We start from the raw sequence: 26,742 nt of genomic DNA on the forward strand, positions 1-26,742 counted from the left end.
TAATGCGGCAACTTTATTGTGTCATCTTTTAAAGCTCACACTAGTTCAGTAAACAACTTTGTGGTCTGTTCCCGATACTTTGTTACTGGGTGTGCTGGGGGACACAAATATGTGTGACTGGCTTAACTTTATACTCATCCCTCCACAACAATGACAGGAAGTGGGATAATAAAAGCGGGCAAAAAGTCTCCATAAGGGAATGAAAACAAGAGGACAAAAAGAGGGAATGCTGGTATAGTTTCATGACACACTCATGGATACATATGGGAAGTATCTGGGGCTGACATGTTGTTACATCCTGGCAGAAACAGCTGCCATAGACATCTTTTGTTGTGTGTGTGTGTGTGTGTGTGTGTGATTCACAGCACTTTCTAAAAGGCTATCAAAAGGGCCCAGACTCACGCAAGATATTCACTCACCTCTTTAAAAATAATAAACATGCAAATGCACCATTCTAAAGTTAACTTAGCCAGGATCAACTCCTACTTCTTGCTCTGCATGTTCTGAACTCTTGCTTCCACAGCAGTATTGCAAGGAGCAGAGTACTGCTTGAGGAGCTCCATCCATATCCTCTGTTGTGCACAGAGCACCAAGACACGTAGGAATGCAGACAGACTTTGTAAAAACAGTATGGTAAGTCCTCTATTTTGGTTCACAGCTGCTATTTAGACCGACAAGTCTGTCCCTGCAGGAATGTGTGTGTGTGTGTGTTGAGGTGTGTAGCGAATGAGAGCCGAGTTGACTAAAATAAAGACTGAATGCTGATGAATGCTCTCAGCGACTAACGAAAACCTGCTATTGTGGTCACCCTAGATCAAACTAGTGTATATTGGACTACACACACACACATCCAATTGTAGGCCTGGTTGGACTCTTTGACCCTGCAACTATCACTCAAGTTTAGAAGCTTGTAGACAGAATAACTCTTAGAACTAACTAACAAACTTTCTCTCTCCCTCACACACGAGTGAATTATATTTATATACACTGTGGAGCTTTTGAGCTGCATTATCTTCACTTTAAAGCTACATTTACACCAGTGTAGGTGGCACTGGGAGCAAGGTGAGCCATGCCAGCCACTTTTAGGCATTTATAAAGCTGTTTTATGGCCCTTTGCACTAAAGAGCAAAGACTTGATAAAGTACTCAATATTTCAGCGATTAGAAATACTAGTTTTAATTTTTTGGGGGGCTAAATAGCAAGTTTAAATGTCTGTTTTCAGGAGTGAGTAAACTTCACCGGTGTGGGTGTTTCTACACGAACAAAGGTGACACAATTAAAACGACTGATCTACTGTGTGAGGACAAAAACATCCTGCCAGTTTAGGAAGGAAGAATGGAAGTGTATATGTATGAGTTCCCTTTTTAGATTTCAAGGACAGTAGTTTCCCTTCTTTGGATTTCTATTGTTCCTGCAGTGACAATGAGTCTCATTAATTCAAGTAGGAGGTAAAGTGAGGAAAATGTTTACTCTGTGGCTCCACCTGCTGTTGTAGAATCTAAATTCCAATTTGAGAGAAATACAAAAATGAATATTTTCTGCTCAATATTGTGTCTGAAAGATAAGTTAATATTTTTCTCAAGTTGCTGCACTTCCTCTAAAAAATTACACACAAAACTGTGGGTTGCGGTACATTTGTCCACCCCATTTTTCCTGTCAATAACCAAATATTGTACCTGAAATTAGGCATCGTACGACATCATTAATTAGCATTTGCCTGAATACTTAAAAAAATTTATTTGTATGTATTTACATACAGGTGTCAAAAGAGAACGCACCAAAAATGTTAACACTGACTTACAGTTGCAAACAAAAAGCATTCTTTGTCAGAGAGAAAAGAACAATCTATGTACATGAGGGATGATGGGGAGGGGGAGTATGTAGTACACTGGAAGCAAACGTACAGTCACAAAGATTTAATGGCGGGGGGGAAAAAAACCTTTGATAGTTACACCAAACTTCTAAATCGTACCAATCAAACAAAAATAGGCGCATGATCTTCATAACTAAATGTTCAATGATTGGCTTCGAGTGAGGGAGAAGACCTTAAAAATATGCTGTAGAAATGGTCTTTACTTAAAATAGGTCCTAGTCTATGTATAAAAAAAGTTATATATTTGAAAGCTATAGGATGTAATCAAAGAGTTTGAATGGACGTATTAGATATCAGGAGATATATTTTCTTGCCGCCAAAAAATCCCGGCAATTACTCTGCATTAGACATTTAAACGACGACAAGTAGGAATGAAAAGGGGGAGAGAGGAAAATTAAATGCAGCGCTGAACTCAAACATCCACTTGGTCACATCAAACATGGCCTCTGCTCTCTGCATGCAGACCAATCATAGCTTTTATGGCACTTGGCAGTGAGGCTGTGACCGCAGCTGTTTGAAAAATGAACAGAATCGGGAAGTATCGTCAAACTTCCATCTCGACAAAAGTGTGCAATTGCGAGGTAGGGGGGAAAACAGCTGCTGAGAGTCAGGAATTAACTTGCTACAAATGTAGCTTGGAAAATAGACACTTTCCAAAGAGAGCAAACAACTAAAAGTGAGGGGCCACCCTAAAACAGAAACACACTGGAGCTTGTGTCGATTCGGTTTTAAGGGCGAAGAGATCTTTTGTGATAGGTCAAGACTTCATTTTCTCTGCTGCGTTGACTTGAGTAAACCCGGGTGACAGTTCTCTTTAGCTCTGCTCACTTTTGGCCTTTTTGCTGTCGTTCCCGTTCTTCTCAGGGGCGGTTCCTCCCTCTGCTTCCCCCTTCTCCTTTTCTGGGTGCTTCCTTTTCTTCGTGTCGTCCGCCTGGCTCTGAACTGGCGAAGGGTGCGGCCTCAAGGTGATGATGATGCAGGTCATGTTGTCACAGCCTGTCCCGTCTCCAGTTGTGTCAGGGGCCAAACAATGGTCCAACAGCTGAACATGGACACAACAAATTACCGTACAACCTTTATATAACTATTCTAAAGTCCTAATTCATTTTAAGTGTGCAGGTGGCATTAAAGTTTAGATCAATACATTTATTACTGTGATTGTAGCTGCAGTGCATCATACAAAAGAGCTATTAATAATAGGGGTGGGACAAAAATACATATCCCAATATATCGCATTATTGTCTCTCATGGTACACCATCAGGCATCAATATAGATTCCTTTAATTCATGTCGCTTTTATTTAATATCCCTTTTCAATGCGCTGCTGCAGTGTCATGAAAACAAAAGCCTGAATGAATAAGTCTAAAAATGTCAATGGATTCAGTAAAATATCAATAAATAATTAGAAATAATAAAAATGTATTAATTAATTAAAGAAAGGCATTGAAATACTTAAAGGGAAACTGCACATTCACAATCATTAAGTAAGACTAGAACATGTTTTTTTTAATGCATTTTAACTAGTACCGGTAAATACATTTAAAAAGTACGCTTACAATGCAGCTTATGGGAGCCGCTGTATTCTGCATATAAAGCCCTTAAAAAACATCCAAACACTTCCATTAGGGGTTTATATACACTCCAAGTATATATATGTAATGTAGTAACAAGCATATTCATAGTAACATTTAATATTTACGTATTTTGATTATTTTAAGCATACGGCGACATATTTTCAAAAACGCATCACGACAATGGCTTTTTCCTTTGACAACATCACTGATTAATAATATTCACTGCAGACATCATGAGAGTCAACAAACATAATAAAACATCACTACTGTACAACGTCTGCTCTCACTGGGATGTCGACTGTTAGGATGTCGATATATTCCCGTTTGGATAAAGAACGACTCATTGTCCTCGCAAAGAGTAAAAAAAAAAAAGGGGGGATGGAAACCAGCATCTTTCGCGTGTCTTTCTCGCCATTTCCGGGTGTAAATTGGCTGTCAAAGTTGACCAACTTCGCGTTTATGTCCAAGTCATTTTACTATGAAAGTGAAATGCAGCTCAGCAGCTGAGAACGGCAATACAGCAGCATAAGGAAGTTGCCTCTCGGATCAATGCACAGCTAAATGTACCGTAGGTCCTTAACGTTAGCGCTAATACTTGATTAATATTCAGGTCACGACATGTAAATTATATATTGTTGGCGCTTTTTGAGGGTTAGTTATTGGGTTTTAAGGTCAGAATAAACAATAGACGCAATGACGTCATGGTTCCCATTGGCTCCATTGTAAGCAGACTTTTATTTACATTAATTTATGAGTTAGAATTGATTAAAAAAGCCATATGTATTCCTGTCTTACATAATGATTGTGAATTATAGGCAGAATAAAGTGCAATTGCCCTTTGTATCCATCAAAAAATAAAATTGGAAAATTCAGTACAATAATTGTACATTGATTTAATAATGGATTTTAAAGTTGGGTTATTGAAAGGGTCTGTTTGCAACTTGATCAAAAAAAAAAACCCCAAAAAACCCCACCAGCTAAGCATTAGTGGTTTAACAGAACATATACCATATTTTTCGGACTATAAGTCGCAGTTTTTTTCATAGTTTGGCCGGGCTCCAGTGCGACTTATATATGTTTTTTCCTTCTCTATTATGCATTTTCGGCAGGTGTGAAAAATACGATACTTGTTTACTAATTACATTGAATAAGAATGGGTTGTAAGTTCAGGGAAAGAGTCTGGCGTCCAGACTCGTCCCCCACTGCTGTCTTGTCGCACGCACGCGCGCACACACACACACACACACACACACACACACACACACACACACACACACACACACACACACACACACACACACACACACACACACACACACACACACACACACACACACACACACACACACACACACACACACACACACACACACACACACACACACACACACACACACACACACACACACACACACACACACACACACACACACACACACACACACACACACACACACACACACACACACACACACACACACACACACACACACACACACACACACACACACACACACACACACACACACACACACACACACACACACACACACACACACACAGGGAGTGTGTGCACATACACAAAATCAATCAAAGAGAAGAAGCAAACAATTTAAAGTTATGTTGGACTATACATTTAATAAAAAACACACAAAGCAAATGTGTGTGTTATGTATGTGCTAAAAGACATAAGAGGGGTGGGATATAATGTTTAACACTTTGGAAAGTCAGCGTCCACTAAGTATTTGCGTAAAGGTTGCAAACATCTCCTTTATTTAATGGAGAATTTAACATTATTTTACACTTTGATTAGGTCATATTCCAAATATATTATATGGCTGTACATTTATTAAGATTTTGGTGCAGTACCAAAAATTCCTGTATAGATTTACACAATACAGCATTGTCGTTTTTTGCTGTTATTATCATTTGCCAAAATCACGATACAGTAGGTGAGTTAATCTGTAATTCCCACGCTTAGGTTGTCATATTTTAGTTGCAGTATAGCCACAAGCACAAAAAAAACACTTTTATAGGATCTCATTGGATTGTAATATTTCAGCAAGCACGGTTCGTAATTAAATTTACAAGTCACCTCCTCCACAATCTCTGAAAGGGGTCTGGCGATACCACTCTGGTCTGGTTTGATCCTCTCACTGATGAAGTCGACCACCTCCTGACTGCTCAACACATTCCTGCAAGTACAAATGTGGGAAAACTGCGCTCAGCAACAGGTAGGGGGAAAAGAACACGCATTTACCTGACAATGTCTCAAAGCTCCCCATTCCTCGCCAGCAGGGATGGGTATGGGGTACTGAATCCAGTACTTTCATAGGTACAGACCCAATTCCGTCTGTACGACCAGGTACCAATTAATGTAAACTCAAACGATACCATCTTTCGATACCGTTGTTGCAGATCAGGCACGAGCTCAAGCACTTTGGAGAGGAAACAGCATTTCAATCAATCATCAATCAATGTTTATTTATATAGCCCAAAATCACAAGTGTCTCAAAGGGCTGCACAAGCCACAACGACATCCTCGGTACAGAGCCCACATAAGGGCAAGGAAAAACTCACCCCAGTGGGATGTCGATGTGAATGACTATGAGTAACCTTGGAGAGGACCGCATATGTGGGTAGCCCCAACCCCCAGGGGAATTTAAGAACTAACAGCAGACTCAGCTGGATTGCCTCTCTGTAAGGTTACAATATTCTGTGCCAACAAATAAAGAAAGCATGCTTGATAGAAAGCACTTTAATGTAAGGCTCGATACTAATTTACATTAGATAAGCCTAATAAATTCTATTGATTAGCATTAGCAATTTCAAAACCTCTAAAAAGATAAACAAAGATGCACAGTATAATCAAACTGCTGTTGTGCAATAAGTACAATACTTACAGTATAAACACTTTGTAAGGCTCAACAAAAAAACAGACTGGCACATTCAAATTGATGGCAAAGACTACTTCATGACAACAACAACACACCCAGGACAAACCAAAATAAATGCATATCTTAGTATATCTTAAAAAAGAAACACTTTTCTTCAGATTTTTGGGCTTTATTTACAGGCGGTGCGGCAAGATCCTGACACTTAGGGCCTGATTACTAAGATCAAAATAACAGGCACTAAACAACATGTGCAAACAAAAAAATAGTGTGTACTATTAGTGGGCAGGGCGTGTGATGTACCATCACTTTGTGTGCAATTGAAAAGTGGTGCAGATCACATTATTTAAATGAACTTTTTGTGTGTACTATACGGGGCATCACCAGGGAGACACTCATTTATTTACTGCATTCATTTTTATCATGCGCCTACATGTAGCGTTTTGCTATGTTTTCAAACATGCAGGGTACATGTACCACTTTTATGGCCTTTTAAGAAATAGTCAGACTTGTGCAGTGCATCTACAGTGAAAATCCCCCCCCCTTTTAGCGCTGTGAAGGTGCACTCATTCGCAAAAAATGCATACTTCAAGAAATTGTTTTCATACAGCAGATATGTTAATATATAACTATGTGAAAAAACAAACACCATCAAAAAAACTGTAAAAGACACCAAAACGCATCAATTGAATTTGTTTTAATCAGCTTCTAAAGGGGAACTGTACTTTTTTGGTAATTTGCCCATTGTTCATAATCATTATGAAAGACATGACAACGGATGTATTTGTTTTAATGTATTCTAACATGTATAAAAGGCTGCTTACAGCCAATGGGGAGTTCTCTATTCTCCTCATGAAACCCAATAAAAAAAACATCCAAAACCGCCAAGAATATTCCATTTGCATTTTGTGACTTGAATATTAACCCGGTATTAGTGTATTGTTATTATAAGTACTAACACAGCTTGTGTGCTACTGTTGACGTGATCGACTGGTGAGCTGCTTCCTCGTCAAACTTTATTCTATATCATAAAATCATGCCTTTCATCTGGATAGTAGAAGGACGAAGATGTATTCCGACAAGTTGGTACATTCTGACAGCCAATTAAAACCCGGAAATGGCGAGAACGACACGAAAAGACGCAAGGATTCTGAGTCATTCTTCATCTAAATCGGAATATATGAACATCCTAGCAGTCGGCATCGTAATGACAGAAGACCTTGTACAGTAAGTGACGTTTTCATATGTTTATTGGCTGTCATAAAGTCTCCAGTGAGCAATAATCAGTGATGTTGAAAAAAAAGGCGAAAGTTGTGATAAGTTTTTGAAATTAATGAGCCTCGTATGTTTAAAATGAGCAAAATACATAAATAATAAATATTATTTTATATTATATATTGTAAATTTGCCTGTTACTACATTGCATTTACACTTACCGGTACATCATGCAAATAAAACCTTAATGGAAGTGTTCGGAGGTTTTTAAGGGCTTTAAAGGCAGACTAAAGTGGCTCCCATAGGCTCCATTATCAGCAGACTTTTGATTGCCTTTATTTAATATTTAGAATGCTTTTTAAAAAATGACATCCATCGTCATGTCTTTAATAGTGATTGTAATCCATCCATCCATTTTGTACCGCTTGTCCCTTTTGGGGTGCTGGAGCCAATCTCAGCTGCATTCAGGCAGGGTACACCCTGGACAAGTCGCCACCTCATCGCAGGGCCAACACAGATAGACAGACAACATTCACACTCACATTCACACACCAGGGCCAATTTAGTGTGCCAATCCAACTATCCCCAGGTGCATGTCTTTGGAGATGATGATGGTGATTTTAATCAATAGGCAAAATTCCTAAAAAAGTGCAGTTTCCCTTTAAGTCGCCCAGCATACAGCTATCCATCCATCCATTTTCTACCGCTTATTCCCTTTTTGGGGTCGCGGGGGGCGCTGGAGCCTATCAGCTATAGAATTATAAAAAGATGTTGCTGATGTGTTATTTAAGTCAGTCCACAAATGTTGATACACACTGGTAGCACAAAGGATTCTTGTTTGTCCATCGTCTGTCTTTGCAGCAGCGGCACTCATCTTGCAACTGTGTGCGTCACTGTCAGTTTGCATGTACTTTTCTGATGTGCTAAACCAAAACGCTAATTTAAGTGCCACAATCACTTTGTAGTTTACTAAATCAGGCTGTGTGTGTGCAATAAAACATACGGTATTTGCATTTTCTTCTCCCATTATTGTGGGCGTAGAAAAAGAGATGCAAAATGGATTGCACGCATTATTCTGTTTACTTAACAGACACAATCGTCTTTGCACACGTTAAGTAGATCAACTTTGCGTGCGATAACAAGTTTGCACGTGTTTTAGTACACGCAAACCTTTCGTAGATCAGGCCCTTAATGTTCGGCATAATTGCTTTGTGTGTGTCTTGGAATTCCAACTGCATGCAAAGACGACTACAAACAGTTGTAAAAGAGACTCAAAAGTTTAAAAAAAAAAGATATATATTCGCTCACTGTTAAATATTAATTAAATAAATGCTGATTTAATTATTAAACTTTTAACAATTATTACCAGATGAGGCCCCAAACTGAAAATTGGTACCATTGTTGATTACCAGAGACTGGGAATCTGTACCGTATTAGTTCAAATCTGAAAAGGTATCCATCCCTACTCACCAGATGCCATCACAGGCGATGACCATGAAATCGTGGTCCTCGTTGAGAGTGAGGACCTTCACGTCGGGCATGGCCGAAATCATCTGCTCCTCTGGCGTGAGAACCTTGTTTCTCTTGTAGAAATGATCGCCTGAAATCGTAAAATATTATGCATTTATTGGAATAACTATGGTGACTGGATCCACCTTTCATTCAACTGCAAAGAAAAGCACTTAAAAGCTGACCCACATAAAACAACTATCAATCCATCCATTTTCTACCGCTTTTCTTTAACTAGCTTAACATAATTGAAGTATGATTTCCTGGGTGACAGACAAAGTAGCAGAGTGTGTTCTAAGTGTGCGCTTTTAGTGGTGTCCTAACACCAATGTGTACTTACCAATGGCCCTGGAGAGGTTGAGTCCACCATTGACCCGTCCGTCCATGGTGACTTTGCCTCCAGCCTTTTTAATGCGAGCCAGCTCCACCTCATCCTCGGGTTTGTGGTCATAAGACATGTCAACAGCTTTTCCTGCAGCCAAAGCAGGACGTGAGGTGTTAGTCTTTGCATTTTTCTGGTGGCGGTCACTTAACGGATCACCCAACACTTGGGAATGACAACTGCGACTTTAGATATTAAGATACAGTTACCTCGCTCGGACACCACACAGCGAGAGTCTCCAGCGTTGGCCACGATCAGCTGCTTTCCTCGGATCAGAGCCACAACGGCCGTGGTACCGCTGTCTGAGCCAGGCTGAGAAAACCCAACAAAAAAGGCAGATGTTAACTCTTCAAAAGCCACTGAGCAATTGACGAGGCTTGACTAAAATTTGGTTTTAAATTAAAGTGGTCCTAAAATGTACCATGTTATTGTAAAATATTCACTCCTTGTTGGAGAATATAACTGATCGTTACCGCAGCTGTGTCCCAGTGTGTGGTTAAAGATTCAACTTACAAGAAATATTCCTTCAAAAAGAGATAGATGCTCAAAAAGACAGCTACATTTCTATATTCCTTGTTACACACATGCAGGAGCTGCATGAATTCCAGGAGGATGCATGTTTTGCCAGAACACCAGCTCCTATTTAAGGGCAAGCAGCAATGAATGTGTCTTCTATCCTCAGTGCCAAGCGCTTCTTAGATACTAATTCAGGGCTGTAAGGTGCGACCAATTTGCTCACATTTGTAACTAAAAATAGGTAATGCGACAAGAAATAAAACATTTTAAAAACACTTGTGAGACTATGGATTTCAACCCTTTCATTCTCATTTGTTTTCATTTGAATTTTGCTAATTTAACCTTGGTGTTATGTTGCAAATTCACTTTTTTAAAAGTTGCAAGCGCTAAACGCATATTTAGTGAAACGAAATAAAAAGAAAGTAAAACAGCATCAATATACATAAATTAAAGATGGATCAATATGATGATGCGAATCGTAGCTCCTGAATCGTAGACGAACCGTGAGGTGTCCAAAGATTCCCACCTCTATTTTACATGTTATGTACGAGCGTAGTTCCGTCATTACGTGCAAAAAGCCGTAAGTAGTAAGGATATAATGCTTAGAATAACTTGGATAGTTAGCACCCTTTTGTGGAGTCCCAATGAATTTTTCAACGACTGACTCAAATCACCATTTGTCCTGGAGACTCACTACATTGAAACCCTATTAACATCACTGGTCATTCTGACATTTGTATAAGTACCATTATGATCAGTACAACACTTGCATGTGATGTGATGTCAGTCATGACATGTGATTGTATGTGTAGCTTAGTACATGTGTGTACGGCATGTAGTATAACTTGACTACAAGTGGGACAGTGATGTTTAATTGAGAGTTGCATTAGGCCTTCTGGTAGCACTGTGTTTATATGTATGAGTGCACGTGTGTTACTGTGTATGTTGTTTGAGTGTTGTTAGTAAAACGTGTCATTTTTTTCTCACAACATGATGCCTTTATCTCTGTTTTTACATTTTGATAAAGACAGGTAATTGTTTTAAGGTATGTACATGCTGTATTGGCACAGATCTAATAAGAGTTTGAGATTAAATATGTTGTATAGGAATTAACTTTACACAATAAAACATTAACAAAATGCTATGTCACATGATTGTTTTTTAAAGTACCAACTTTATGACATGAAAAACCCCACAAATGAGTCTGTCTCTAATATTGTCCACACCGAGACTCCACGGAAATGAAGCAAAAGAAAATGAAGTTAAAAATAAGCTCGGCTCTTACAAGTCCTTGTAGTTGTGTTGCGCCATGTTTTTTAAAGCCAAAAAATGTGCCCACGCCAGCACTGTTGTGACTCCGTTACCAGGAAGTAAGCAGTGTTGCCTAAATTGAATTAATAAATGACGTTTTTTAGTAATTAAAAATGTAAACGGTATTACTGTCATGAATTTTACCACAGTTTATAATTATACCGTTACATCCCTTATATATTATATATATACACCTATACACACACACACACACATATATATATATACATATATATACACATACACACACACACACACACACACACATATATATATATATATATATATACACAAAATATATATATATATAAAAATCATATATATATACTGTGTATAAAATATACACACACACACACACACACATGTATATACACACACATACATATTATACACACACACACACACACACACATACACATATATATATATATATATATATATATATATATACATATATATATATATATACATATACCGGTATATATATATATATCTTTTAACTTGTTTTCAGTATTGCTTTTTCTGACTACTTCCTGGTGTACAGTAACCTGTTATTGTTCTCATGATCATTAAAGTTATTAACCAAATCCCAGTTTGCTCCATCTTGTGCTTATAAGGCAACATCATTTCACCTTGAGTGTGTACATCAAACATTCTTCCGGTTTACATTCCTTTGACAAATGGGATAAAAGCGGAGTCAACTGAATGAGACCAGAGAAAGGTAACAACAGTACAGGTTTCAAGGCACCCAGGGTCAAATAATTTGTACATACCTCTTCCTTGCCATCCATTCCGGGTAGACACATTCCCTCCTCATCTTCATCCTCTGAGTCTTCCTCTCCTTCTTCAGTATCTTCCTCTTCCAATTCACTGCTGTCGGCCTCTCCTTCTTCGTCTTCACTAACATCCTGAAAAAGAACAAGAACATCAGCTGCTACTGTCTCCACTAATCTGGTGGACGATGTTTCCTCACCTCTTCATTGCTGCCCTCCTCCTCTTCCTCTTCTTCTTCTTCCCCATCCTCTTCGGACTCCCCGCTGTCAAAGAATCTCGACTTGGAATCGGCTCCAGCTTTGGTGGACGAGGAACAGGAAGGTCCTGCATCTACCTCAGCCTTGGTGGCTTTTTCTTCCCCATTGGCGCTTCCGGAGCCGCCACAGTCTGACGCTGGTGAGACAAAAGATGTCACCATAGAGACTCGGGCTGCACAGTTAATTGACATCTAAATCAACAACAAGGTTTTATTTAGTGCGATAACGTAACTGCAAGAGGCTGATGTTTTTTTTCCCTCCGCGGTCGCCGGCATTTGAGTGACATACAGGTTCGCCAATCAGAATTGTTGAGCCTGGCGTTTGTTCGTCTCTTGCTCTAAACAGGGAGAAAGACGTCTCACTGTGTGCATTGCTCTCAGCACTTGAGCACGTTTATTTAAGAGTAAAATTAACTGAACGCAGGAAGCTCTCTTTTTGATCATTCACAATCTGTTTCGTGGGCGGAGAGCGGGGCGCCAGCTTTACACACACACACAAATGCACTTTTAGATGTTCAATATTGATTTACATTAAACTTTTGCTTACAAAATTGAGTCTATTTAATGTTTTGTTTGTATATTTAAGATAAAGTTATTTACTTTCCAATTAAAGTACAATGATAAAACAATTCTGCAGTAATGAGAAATAAAAGTTTACCGTAAACTCAGAACTACAAGCCGCTACTTACCGTACTCTTTAAACCCTGCAGCTTATAAAATGGTACAGATTTTTCTTCCCTAACTGCCATAATGTTTTGTGTTCAATAGTGTTCATTAAACACAAGCAGACACACTGAAAATATGTGTAGTTGTTTATGCTATGGTGCCATCTTTAGGACGAGTTTACTCACTGCAGGTCAAAAAGGTACTTCCTGTTTTAATGCCTTGATCCAAAAGTAAAACCGCGTGTAGCGTTTCTGCTCAAAAGGATTCTTCATCAATCCAAGCAAAATTTGTAAGTTTTACAATATAATCAAAACAATTCATAGTTACTAAACCGCCCCAAGTGTTGTCTGTTGGAGAGTTTTCATGCATATTTGTACGTGGTATCGTAATGTAATGAACCTAGCGTCGTTAGCATTAGCTAATATGCTAATACATTTACACATGTCTGTGTTAGTATTATTAACTTACAATGGAATTCACAGGTGGCGTGGCTCGGTTGGCAGAGCGGCCGTGCCAGCAACTTGAGGGTTCCAAGTTCCACTTTTGCCATCCTAGTCACTTCCGTTGTGTCCTTGGGCAAGACACTTAATCACCTACTCCTAGTGCCACCCACACTTGTTTAAATGTAGCTTAAAGATGTAGCTAATGGGTTTCATTATGTAAAGCGCTTTAAGTTGCTAGAGAAAAGCGGCATATAAATATAATTAATTTCAATGTATTGTTTCAGTTTCACAAATTCCTCAATGAATTCACCAAAATGTCACCGTGGAGTTATTTAGCTGATTGGAGAGCTAGCTTCCGCAGCTAAAGTATGTGACCATTGTTGGCGGTCACGTACTTTTTGTGTGTTTTTACGCATTGAAATCAGAAAGAACATTTTTTTTAATGAGTTAAAGTAACGTTTATGACAACCTTTTTCCAAAACACAATATAGAATGTGAGCTATAACAGGATAATGCATACATTTATCATTTGTTTTCAAAACGGTTACAGAAATGTGGGACCTCAAAAATGTACTGTTGGACCCCATTTTTATGACCTGATGGTACCTGGGACCCCATTTAGAAAATTCCTAGCCCCAACACTGCATGACAATGACCTCTTTCCGTTTTACAGGCACCGTTTGGAAACAATTATGGTCCGGAAATAAACAACTACATATTTTTGTGTGTAAGTAACTAAATTCACAAGGCATACGGTATCTGAGGCTTAAAGTCCGGTGTGGCTAATGTATGGAAAAATATTTTTTCTTTTTTTAAATTTAGTGGGTGCGGTTATATATCAGTGCGCTCTCGTCAGGAAAACAGTGTATATCCTATTAAATGATTAATTACATTAGCATTAGATATTATTTTTATCGATTATTTTTTCAGTTTAAGAGCACTATGTAGACAAAGGCTCTGAGTCTGTCTGCCAAATAATTTTTTTAGTAAATTATTGCATATTCTTCTAATGTGTGGTACCTTGAGACAAGAATATGTTGATTGACAGTTTAAAAGTAACATGTCTTCCTTCACTTTTTATTTTTGTAGTTTTATGCATATTATGTATAAAATTATTGCAAATTAAATCACAATCGCAATTTTAGAGAGAGAAATCGCAGTTAGTTTGTTTCTCAAAATCGTACAGCCATAATGGAGACAGTCAATAACAAAGATGGTCTGAATCAGGAAGATCCCATACCAGCGGTAGACCCTTTGTTGGCAGCCACTACTGGAGAGGCATTGGATTCGCACGCTGATGCTTCGTTGTCATCCTTCCCCTTCCCATTGCTCTCCTCCTCCAGCTCTCCGTTAACACCCTCCTTCTTAGGCCCTTCATCGCCTTCCCCTTTGTGTCCAGAGGACTCAGGAGGCTGGCCCGATGCCTTCTTGACAGCCGCACTGGGAGGAAAAAAAGATAATGACGATGACCAGCCTTCAGGAATGAACTGTGCTTTGTTTTAAAGGTTCCAATGTATTTCCTATATAAAATACAGAGATGCAAAAATATATAATTTGAATACCTGACAGCAGAAGCTTGCTTGCTGGCATTCTTATTCTGGCCGTAACGCACTAGCAGCTCCTCAATGGTCATGGTGGCCTCTTCGTGAAGCAGAGCCGCCTCCTCTGTGTCCACTGCGGAACACAAAAGATAGCAGGGAAGAAGTCGTCACCAAATAAGCTGGGAACTGACAGGACGTGACTGCTATCTTGCACTTACAGTCGTCTTCGTCTGCCACCTTTTTAATGGGCGGCTCCTCAATGGGACGCCCAGCGATCTGGACCAGCTCTTTAATAACGTCCTCTGTCGTGATTCTGCGGTCGATGGCCAAGAAGGCATCCTCCAGCGCCTGGCAACCACACACAAAAACAAGGCCTTTGTAGAACCCAACTCAAAAATCCTGTTACGCCATAGATATTTTTAGGACATATTTTATCACCTTCTGCAGTTTGCCGTCTTTATACGTCTTCTGCTCCTTGATGATATCAGGAAGGTACTTTGAACAGTAAAGGGCCACCTCTTCTCCTAAAAGGGAGGGCTATAAAATCTCAGTGACAGAGATAGAACTAAACAAGGAAAGTAAATTCACAACATTTTTTTGCATTGGGTTGTAGAAGTGCACTGAATTTAGTTTACATCAGCTTGTGTGGATGTGGCTAATGAGGTGTCCTGTAAGTCAGTGATCCCCAACCACCAGTCCGTGACACATTTGTTACAGGGCCGCATAGAAACAATAATTAATTCATAAACCACTGCATTTTCTCCGTCTTTCTCACTAAACACACCAATAAGCTTGTTAATAGGTGTATAATACAGCTCATTTGTTATAGCACATGGAACAATGCGCATTAAAGGCCTACTGAAACCCACTACTACCGACCACGCAGTCTGATAGTTTATACATCAATGATGAAATATTAACATTGCAACACATGCCAATACGGCCAGGTTAGCTTACTAAAGTGCAATTTCAAATATCGCGCGAAATATCCTGCTGAAAACGTCTCGGTTTGTTGACGCCTGCACATGACGTCACAGATTGTAGAGGACATTTTGGGACAGCATGGTGGCCAGCTATTAAGTTGTCTGTTTTCATCGCAAAATTCTACAGTATTCTGGACATCTGTGTTGGTGAATCTTTTGCAATTTGTTCAATGAACAATGGAGACAGCAAAGAAGAAAGCTGTAGGTGGGAAGCGGTGTATTGCGGCAGGTGTTGTGCCGGATAACGCACCCCCGCCGTAGAACGCACCCCCTGACTGTTGTGCCGGATAACACAGCCGGTGTTTCATTGTTTACATTCCCGAAAGATGACAGTCAAGCTTTACCATTGGCATGTGGAGAACTGGGACAACAGAGACTCTTACCAGGAGGACTTTGAGTTGGATACGCAGACGCGGTACCGTGAGTACGCATGCAGCTGCGGCTTCCAAACATTTGATCGCTTGCCCGTACGTGCGTGCTGCTATGTGCATGTCACGTATGTAACTTTGGGGACTTTGGGGAAATATATGTACTGTATGAACTTTGGGGAGGTGAACGGTACTTTGGGCTGTGGGATTGAGTGTGTTGTGCAGGTGTTTGAGTTGTATTGGCGGGTTATATGGACGGGATGGGGGAGGTGTTTGTTATGCGGGATTAATTTGTGGCATATTAAATATAAGCCTGGTTGTGTCGTGGCTAATAGAGTATATATATGTCTTGTGTTTATTTACTGTTTTAGTCATTCCCAGCTGAATATCAGGTCCCACCCGCCTCTCACAGCATCTTCCCTATCTGAATCGCTCCCACTGCCCTCTAGTCCTTCACTCTCACTTTCATCTTCCACAAATCTTTCATCATCGCTCAAATTAATGGGGAAATTGTCACTTTCTCGGTCCGAATCGCTGGCCATGATTGTAAACAATGTGCAGATGTGAGGAGCTCCACAACCTGTGACGTCACGCTACTCGTCTGCTACTTCCGGTACAGGCAAGGCTTTTTTATCAGCGATCAAAAGTTGCGAACTTTATCGTCAATGTTCTCTACTAAATCCTTTCAGCAAAAATATGGCAATATCACGAAATGATCAAGTATGACACATAGAGTGAACCTGCTATCCCAGTTTAAATAAGAAAATCGCATTTCAGTAGGCCTTTAATGGACATATAAAATATTAAAGTGCCAGATTGTAGCCAAAGGCTAATTTTTTTTCTCTGCCAAACGTAGAAATCCGGCAGGGGAAATATTGCATACATTAAACTGGTCCCTGGTGGAAAAAAGGTTGGGGTGGAAAAACAATAACAAACATAGGGACGGCGTGGCGCAGTGGGAGAGTAGCCGTGCGCAACCCGAGGGTCCCTGGTTCAATCCCCACCTAGTACCAACCTCGTCATGTCCGTTGTGTCCTGAGCAAGACACTTCACCCTTGCTCCTGATGGGTGCTGGTTAGCGCCTTGCATGGCAGCTCCCTCCATCAGTGTGTGAATGTGTGTGTGAATGGGTAAATGTGGAAGTAGTGTCAAAGCGCTTTGAGTACCTTGAAGGTAGAAAAGCGCTATACAAGTACAACCCATTTATCATTTATTTATTTATATTACCTCCATGTCCATCATACACAGAAAACATGGCGGTCTCCTCGTCGAACTCCGGGATACAATTGTGTGCATCCTGTTACAGGAAAAAAACAAACATGAAATCAACACTCGAACTAACATGCAAAGTCGTTCCAATGCAGGCAAAGCCACTACCCATTCACGTTTAATAAGAACAAACTACACACTAACATTCTTAATTATGTTTCCATTTAGATGGTCGTCTCACCTCCATGGAAACACGCCAGCCCTGCATAGCCGAGAAGCCGTAGCTCATGGTGCCGTTGCCGCCATCGGAAGAGGTCTTGGTCGTGTTCGGTTGCGACAAATAAGCCCCCATGGTTGCCGGTTTCTCTGGCTTCACACCTGGAGAGAGAACGACGCGCAACAAACGTCTCAGTTAGCATCACATACAAATCTCTGCACATTGGACGCTCAGCTACCTTGTTAGTGGTGCTAGCTATCTAGCTAGCATTAGCAACAACACAACAAAAAAGTGAATGCTCGTCGGCTAGCTACCGTCGATGCTAACAAGAGCGAAACCGGCTTCTATAGCTTTGCCCGTGTGGTATTAAAATCTGCACCTCAGACACCACCAAAATGAAGATTGAACCGAATTAAAGATATATTTTGACAACAATAATAGCTTACACACAAATCCAGGAGAGGGAGATTCACATAGGAATGACTACACGTGTGAAAGCGAAACGCCGCTAACAACAGCCGAGAAAGGAGCACTCACCGTGTAAGGTAGTGCGCATGCGCGTGTTTCTTTTTCCTTCAAACAGGGGGCGTGTCTGACTCTCTGACGCTATACGAGACAATACTAACTATTGGCCGATAGGGGCAGCGCATTGTATACCTTCTGTTAAAAAAAGTTACTTAAAACTTTTTTAGATTGTTTTTTGCATTCTATTTACACAATAGGTTCGCAATATACTTATTCTATTGTATTTATAATCTATTTCTTTAATTAATCTATCAATTGATAAATGTTTTGTCATATGCAAAACAATAACAGTGCAATACTTTTTCATAACATGGTCACTACTGCCTATAGTTTCTCTTGTTATATTCTTATTTTACTGTTATATTTTTATTTTCATTGTTGCTTTTTATTTTTATTCTTATTTTAATATTTTTCTATTTTGTTTCCATTTATACCCCCATTATTTACTTTTTACTTTTTAAATTCGATCTCAATTCTGTACACTGCTGCTAGAATTTTTATTTTCCTGAGGGAACTCTCCTGAAGGAATCAATAAAGTATTATCTATCTATCTATCTATCTATCCATCTATATTGTTCTATTTTATCTGTTTATATTGTTACTACTACTATTTTCTCAATGTTATGTTTTTATTAATTTATTAATGCATTATTTATATTTTATTTTTACGTGTGTGTGTGTGTGTGTGTGTGTGTGTGCGTGTGTTTGTAGGTGTATGTTTTCTTCTTTCTTTTTTTTTGTAAAGCACTTTGTGTTGCCACTTGCCTATAAATGAAAAGTGCAATTTGATCGATTGATATTAACCTATTCTATTTATAACCTATTCTATCTATATGTTATCATATTTTAACTTTTACGCATATACTAAATCATTAAAATGTCATGATACATATATATCATGTAACATAAAACTTTGGAAGTGTAATAAGATATACAAATAAAGAAGTTCAAATTGATAATAATCGAGTAAGACCCACAATCCCAATTCTTGGCATACTGCAGTGGATGTATGAAAACTCAGACATAAAAATGCAACTGTTGGAAAACACAACAGACATTTAAATCATCATCAGATAGAAAAAAATATATTGAGGGAAAATATTCAGATTATGTTACAATATATACAGATCTGCTACTAAAACTAGCCATCCTAAAGTAGGCGCTTAAGCAGTTAATCCACAAAAAATTATTGTTTTGAATAAAATAATCCAGTAAATGTATTGCTTTTCATAGGTGTCAAGCCTGACTGTAGTAAATACATCTTTGCGAAGTAGGATATACTATTATTATAAATCAAATATTTTCATAGCAAGAACATACAAAACATGTTCACAATCTAATAATACTGTTTTTAACATTACGAGAGCCTTCTAGGCACAAAATAACCCTCACATAGTCATCTTTACACTCTTTTAATCTGGTGTAGTAATGTTGTCTGAGGCTGAGCCAATCAGTGGCCACGATACTAAAGAGCCTGCTCTGATTGGTTTGGTCTCATCTCGTGGCCAATACTACTCTAGAATTGATGGTTGTAGTCTATTTAGCCATTCTTTATGCTTATAAATACTTAATTTAGAGCCGAATACATCGAAAATACTTTGAAAGAGAGAGAAAAAAATCTGTAATAGAATACAGCCGCAAACTTTCAAACGTGATGTGACAAATTATCTGTTTTTATGAAGGATTTACATGGCAGTTAAGTGGATAAACGAAAATAAGACAAGTAAAGTAGTAAGACTTGATCAGTAAGAAGATCATAGTTTCAGAAACAAGACAATATTTAATATAAAAAAAATATTATCATCAGAGTAAATACGTGTATTTAGGTATACCAGCTGATGTAGGAGTTGTGGGTATTGAATTAGTATTACATAAAAATAAGGCAGGGTTAAAAAAGAAAATAAATTATATTCAATTCGCGTCTGCATTCCCACTCCAGTTCAGAAGATGGCGGCAATGAGCACTTAAAGGTTGATTGCCAGTCGCCATTAAACGATAGAATAAGTAAAAGAAGAAGCGGGAAAGGTATAAACAAAAATGGATGTCAGAAAAGACTCCTGTGATGATTTAGACATTCTCCCTTCGTCCAATTTGCAATTGTACGAGTCGCAGTTTTTCGGCTTCACTCCGCAGACATGCATGTTGCGGGTCTACAGCGCCTTCTGGGACTGTCTGTGCGACATCTTGCCGGTCGTGGAGACAGAGTGTGTGCGACAACTGAGGAAAGGCAAGTCGGAAGCAGCGGTGGAGCAGCTCCGGGTGCGAGCTAGGGAGTGTACCCGGAAGCTACAACACTTTTTATGTCAGCGTTTTAAGCAGATATCAGAGGCCATGGATGCACTTTTGGTTACTCGCTGTTTGTCTATTCCGCCCAATGTCCTGCTGCCGGAGGACCAGCCCCACAGTAAACATCCCCCGGACACGCAGGTGGGTCAACAACGGACCTCCAGATTAGGTACACTCGCCCATTCTAATGAGGTCTGATACATCAAATTGAACCGTTACAAGATCATGACTAATGTAGCTAAATAATAATTATCAATCAATCAATCAATGTTTATTTATATAGCCCTAAATCACAAGTGTCTCAAAGGGCTGCACAAGCCACAACGACATCCTCGGTATAGCCCACATAAGGGCAAGGAAAAACTCACCCCAGTGGGACGTCGATGTGAATGACTATGAGAAACCTTGGAGAGGACCGCATATGTGGGTAACCCCCCCCTCTAGGGAGACCGAATGCAATGGATGTATACTTAAAAGCAAAGTGTACAATTTTTATTAGGATAGGATAGGATATACTTTATTTATCCCACAAAAGGGGCATTATGTGGTTGCAGTGCAGGTACAAAAAGTTCACAAAAAAGTAAAAACAAACACATGAAAACGAGAGAGAAACATCAAAGAACACAAAGGACATAAAATACATTAAAAGAGAGTGGATGCTGATGCAACTAACTGCCACTTCAGTGTAGGGATGTCCCGATCCAGGTTTTTGCACTTCCGATCCGATACCGATACTGACCGATACTGACCTATCTGAGCATGTATTAAAGTTTAAAGTTATTTAGCCTACTTAGTTGTCAGAATCAAGTTGAAAAGGGTTTTAGTACTCTTGATAACAACTAGCCAGCTGAATTAGGGGAGTTTGAATAATACACAATGGTTGGTAACAAGAAACTGACCTGTTTATTCAAGGATAAACACAAAATAGACAAAATTATACATGACAAACAGAAATGGCATCATTGAACTAGGGCTGGGCGATATGGCCTTTTTTAAAATATTGCGATATTTTAAGGCCATGTCACGATACACCATATATATGTGGATAGTTTGCCTTAGCCTTGAATGAACACTTGATGCATATAATCACAGCAGTATGATGATTCTACGTGTCTACATTAAAACATTCTTCTTCATACTGCATTAATATATGCTACTTTTAAACTTTCATGCAGAGAAGGAAATCACAACTAAACAAATCACTATTTTTTTCATTCGGTGTTGATCTGGAAATGTTTGCCTCTGCATTTTGATGGTGTGGACGTGTGGCACGGAACAGAGATAAGCGTCTCGGCAGACGTTACAATATTTGAACAATGATGACGAAAACTGTTTTCTCTGTCGTGTCCGTGTGTCGAAAATTGTTATGCACTTATTTTTTTATTTGATTTTGTGCGTGGCATAGATTTGCCGTGCGCAATTGCACAGGCGCGCACCTTAGCGGCTGCGCTAGCATCACAGCTAACGTTAGCCATGCTGCTACCTCTCTGCTGGGAGAGGACGTATACGTATGTGACGTATGACGTGACAGTATGTGACGTGTGTAAGAAGGTGCGCTCGCTGTCTGTGAGAGGGAGACAGAAAAGAGTGAGAAGAGCCTGTCGTGTAATGCCAGCAGCTAAAAGCAACTGCGTGAGAATCCACAGACCTGTAGATGTGTTGAAGGTGTGCTGGAAAATGCGGAACGGAAAATAAGGGAGCAGCAGAAAAGTGGAATGTATTATTTAAATCGGTGCGTTGGAAAACACGGACTGGAGTTTTAAAAAAAAAAAAACTGGATCTGGATCGGCATTTTCCCATGTCTTGCCGATACGCATTTTTTGGCAAATATCGGCGGCCGATCCGATCCAAATATCGGATCGGGACATCCCTACTTCAGTGGCGCCATTTCTACATCAGAATCAGAAATACTTTATTTATCCCCGAGGGGAAATTAACATTTTCAGCACAATCCCATTCAAGATCAGACAAACATTACAGGGAGACAGAACAAGATCGCTGACGGGTCTGCCAACTTCCAGCGCCTCTTACAAAAAAGGTGAGATACAGGTAAACAATGGGGGGATGGGTGTGGGGGGAAAAAAAACAAAAACATCCGTTTAAGCCTGGGCCCCTGGAGAGGGGGTCCAGACTTAGGCCAAGGGGAAAAAAACTACTCATAGCCATAGCACACATCCAACATCAAAGAACACAAAGGACATTAAAGACATTAAAAGAGGAGAGCTGATGCAACCAGCTATGAATAAAAAGTAAAAGAAACATATACACTGTGGTGGCCTCTGCGATGTTCCACGCCATCGTCTGCTGGGGTGGGAGGAGCATGGCCAGAGACAGGAGCAGACCCAACAAAGCAACCAAGAGAGCCGACTCCACTCTCGGCCGCCCACCAACTCTCGGCCAGTGTCCAGTCCGCATGGATGAGCGAGGATACGTCCAAGGAGACAGAGGTGTCCGATACCTGCTCATTCAGCCAAGACACTGTGAAGCCAGTCCGTCCCGGCGCTCAGTGCTAGCTCCGCAGCCCTGTCTCTTCATCTGCATCTTCTCCAGTCTCTCCAAACGGACTCTGGTGTGGCAGAGACCCAACAGCTGGTCTCCATGGCCAAAAGGCTCCCCGGAAGCAGATCCAGAAGTCCACCAAAAAGCACCGCAGAAGTCACGAAAGTGCTGCCCCTTGTCGCACAGTCCCAAAGGGTCCCCAACCAAAAGGCAAAAAAATATAAATATATATATATACACAGGTATATATAATAACACATGAAAACAAGAGGGAAACACAAAAGGATGACACAAGAGCACAGAGTTCCTGCCAACAGCAGCCACTACAGCGGCGCCACCTTGGGAAAAAAAGATGGGCAAGCTACATACAGCTACAAAGTAAAACAACAAAGAACTAAAAATTGAGCAATACATAATACATATTGTGCGCATATGATTGCACCACACATAGACAGACAAAGCAACACAATTTCAGCACCTACAAGATAGAGTTGCCAAATGTTATATAATTTTACATTACGTTTTCAACTATAACATGTAATATTTACATATGTAAATATTACATATATTTTATATTGCTACTACGGTACATTTTTAGTCTACTTTTTACCTGCATTATCCTTTACATCCTTACACTTTCCATCCTTTGTAACTGAGCTACTGTGTGGAACAATTTCCCTAGTGGATCATTAAAGTTTGTCTAAGTGGTGTAAGTCTAATAATAATGTTAATAAATTACAAAAACAAAAAAAATCTGTGCTACATTAAATTGGACATGTAAGTGTCAAGACATCCAAAAGAGGTTGGTAGATGAGAATAAATGTACAGGTAAAATATGGTGTAGAAATGCACCCAATTGCAGGAAATGTAGTCTTGATTCTCAGAATTTTCTTTCGGGGTTTTCATGGCATCACTTAGTGCTGATATAATATTTTTCCTCTTTTTTTTCTCAATTTTCCTCAATTTTTCTCAAAGGGCGCTGACATCCCTGAAACCAATCAGAGCACACTGTTCCGTATCATGGTCAATGATTGCCTCAGCCTCGAGCCAATTACTATATTGGACTAAAAGAGTGTAAAGGTTACTAAAGGGTTTCATTTCATGTCAAACAGGCTCTCATAATGTTAAAAAAATAATTTTGGACGGTCCTGAACATATTTTTTAGGCTCTAACTATGAAAATATTCGATTTATAATGAATGATTCCTACTTCACGGAAGTAAATCAGATTATTGCTATCATGTCCGGAACCAATTATCAGCGATAAACGTAGGATTACCAATACTAATATCTCAAGGGGGTTAGATCAGATAATACACTAATTGGCTTTAACACAAAGCTAAGATGTAGAAGTGTTTAGATGTACTGTAGCTAGCATATACTGTATTGATTGACCTACATTGTATTGGTTTTAGAATCTTTGATATACAAAATGTATGACAGTGGACTTGCATCCTTCAATTTTCTTATGTATGTGGCCCTTGCTGGAAAACGTTTGGACACCCTGATCAATATAGTGCTAATTCAAAACAGACATGATCTGAAGACATTTAACACGTTAAGGAGGTCTAGAAAGTATACTTCCCATACAGGGTAAAGAAAACCATCACATGAGCAAGCACAACTGGATGCAAGGACAAATTCCCTGTAGGGAAGAAACCTCAAACCTGTTATGACAAAACTATCATGCAATAGAGTGTTATCTGTTGTTATTAATAATTTTTCATTTCTCTAGTGATGCCTTCATGGCGACAGATGATGAACTGTGTAAAATATACCCTCCTTTTGCAGGAGATGCTCAGACTGGAGTCGTCCGTGACTGACCTCCACAGGGCCTATGAGGCGGAGGTGTGCGCCAGACATGCTTTGCAGGCCGAGCTGGAGGAGCAAGCAGTTGTGCAGAAGCAGCTGGATGACTTCCTGACATGGATCAGAGAGCTCCAGACTGCCTGGCTTATGGAGGGAAACGGCAGCTTCCAGGAAAGTTTCCAACTGGTGACGGCCTCTGTGAAGAAACTGCAGGATGCCATAGTGGAGGTGTGCAACAAGGCCCCTTGATAAAATTATATTACTTTTTGCATTCCGCTCTACTCTTAAATCTGTATGATATGCAATGCGGGAAAGGTAGAAGCTAATCATTGTTTTAATATGGTTTGTCCTTAATAAATAAAAACTGCCGTATCCAGAAAACATGTAATCATGGTCACCCCCAGCCGGTTGTTTGTAAAAATTGCATCTGGTTCCAGTAGTAACAAGAGTAAGGTGGATAAGGAAAACCAGAAGGATAGTGGCAATAGCATTGTCATTCTGTATGTGTCAGAGGCATGTACTACAAAGCAGGATTTCTTATATGCAGGACAAGTTTGAGGATTAACTTTGGATATGGATTTAGCAGGATATGTCGCCAAAGTAACTTTGTGGAACTACCCTGGTCGGGAGCCGGCTATGTTAAGGGATAAGAGACCATAGCCAATATCAGTGCCAATTACTGACCGATACAGTACATGTATAAAAGCCCCGTCTACTAACCTGCAGGTTTCAAACTTAAGGCCTGTAGGCCAGATCTGGCCACATAATTTTTCTGTGGTCCACGAAAACCCATAAATAATGTGCATCAATAAAGCATCTCATCTTTGTTGATAAATATTTGATCTTTCAATTTTCCATCCATCCATTATTGTCCCTTTCCGGGTTCGTGAGGCGGGGGAGCCAATCCCACCTGCACCAGGGTGGAAGGCAGGTTAGGGTACACTCAGGACAAGTCGCCACCTCATCGCAGACAACACAGATAGAAAGACAACATTCACACTCACACACTAGGGCCAAGTTGGTGTTGCCAATCAACCTATCCCCAGGTGTATTTCTTTGGCGGAGGGAGGAAGTCGGAGGACCTAGAGAGAACCCACGCAGGACAGTGAAAATATTGAAAATATCTGATCATGCAACAGGATATTTTAAATATTTTTTTTGTTTTCAAATATAAATACAGTATCTAGATATTTGCTTGTCACCTCGACTTATGATTCTAAGGCAAGTTATCAATCAGTTAAAATAATAAAATGCATAGGCAATTGTGTAATAATATCATGAGGTGATTATACAGTAAGAATTCACTGTTACGGTTGGCCCTCTTAAGGCAACCATGATTGTGATGTGGCCTGCAATAAAAAAAAAAAGTTTTAACGCCCCAGTACTAACCCAACATTTTTCTAGTTTTAACATACCATATCTATTATCTATTCTGTTGTTCCTGTAAATAAAAGTGAAGTTAATATCAGAACCTTTCTCTTTGTCACCGTTCCTTTTTGCCAGAGTAAATGTCAGGCCTACATGGTTCTTTATTTACAGTGCATCCATTAACAGCGCTTTACTTTTTTCACATTTTACATTTTGTTATGTCACAACCTTATTCCAAAATGGAATACATTAATTTTAGTCCACAAAATTCTACACACAATACCCCATATTGACAATGTGTAAAGGTTGTTTAAGGTTTTGTTTTTTTTGCAAATGTATTAAGAATAAAAAAATAAGAAATCACATGTACATAAGTATTCACAGCCTTAGCTCAATATTTTGTTGACACATTTTTGGCAGCAATTACAGCCTCAAGTTTTTTTTTATATGATGCCACAAGCTTGGCACACCTACAGTATCTTTGGGCAGTTTGGCCCATTCCTCTTTGCAGCACCTCTCAAGCTC

General features: G+C 39.6%; 2 protein-coding genes across 3 annotated transcripts; one reads left to right on the forward strand and one right to left on the reverse strand.

The window, feature by feature from the left end:
• Positions 1-1,707: 1,707 nt before the first annotated feature.
• ppm1g (protein phosphatase, Mg2+/Mn2+ dependent, 1G) lies at positions 1,708-18,246 on the reverse strand. 2 transcript variants are annotated; one of them, XM_061964254.2, is made up of 14 exons: positions 18,180-18,246; positions 17,756-17,892; positions 17,533-17,602; positions 15,393-15,478; positions 15,173-15,302; positions 14,976-15,087; positions 14,654-14,853; positions 12,248-12,441; positions 12,048-12,182; positions 9,657-9,759; positions 9,406-9,537; positions 9,027-9,156; positions 5,543-5,642; positions 1,708-2,915 (listed from the first exon to the last, which is right to left on the reverse strand). In XM_061964254.2, the coding sequence occupies exons 2-14, from the start codon at positions 17,864-17,866 to the stop codon at positions 2,688-2,690; spliced, it is 1,731 nt and encodes a 576-aa protein (XP_061820238.1). In that variant the 5' UTR covers positions 17,867-17,892; positions 18,180-18,246; the 3' UTR covers positions 1,708-2,687. The 2 variants fall into 2 exon arrangements, with proteins under 2 accessions (XP_061820238.1, XP_061820237.1); XM_061964253.1 differs by lacking the exon at positions 18,180-18,246 and adding an exon at positions 17,970-18,103.
• Positions 18,247-20,265: 2,019 nt separating this feature from the next.
• mis12 (MIS12 kinetochore complex component) lies at positions 20,266-25,712 on the forward strand. The gene is made up of 2 exons (XM_061963534.1): positions 20,266-20,683; positions 24,832-25,712. The coding sequence occupies exons 1-2, from the start codon at positions 20,294-20,296 to the stop codon at positions 25,096-25,098; spliced, it is 657 nt and encodes a 218-aa protein (XP_061819518.1). The 5' UTR covers positions 20,266-20,293; the 3' UTR covers positions 25,099-25,712.
• The last annotated feature ends 1,030 nt before the right edge of the window (positions 25,713-26,742 follow it).

This window comes from Nerophis lumbriciformis, linkage group LG06 (assembly GCF_033978685.3).
Source record: "Nerophis lumbriciformis linkage group LG06, RoL_Nlum_v2.1, whole genome shotgun sequence".
NCBI lineage: Eukaryota > Metazoa > Chordata > Actinopteri > Syngnathiformes > Syngnathidae > Nerophis > Nerophis lumbriciformis.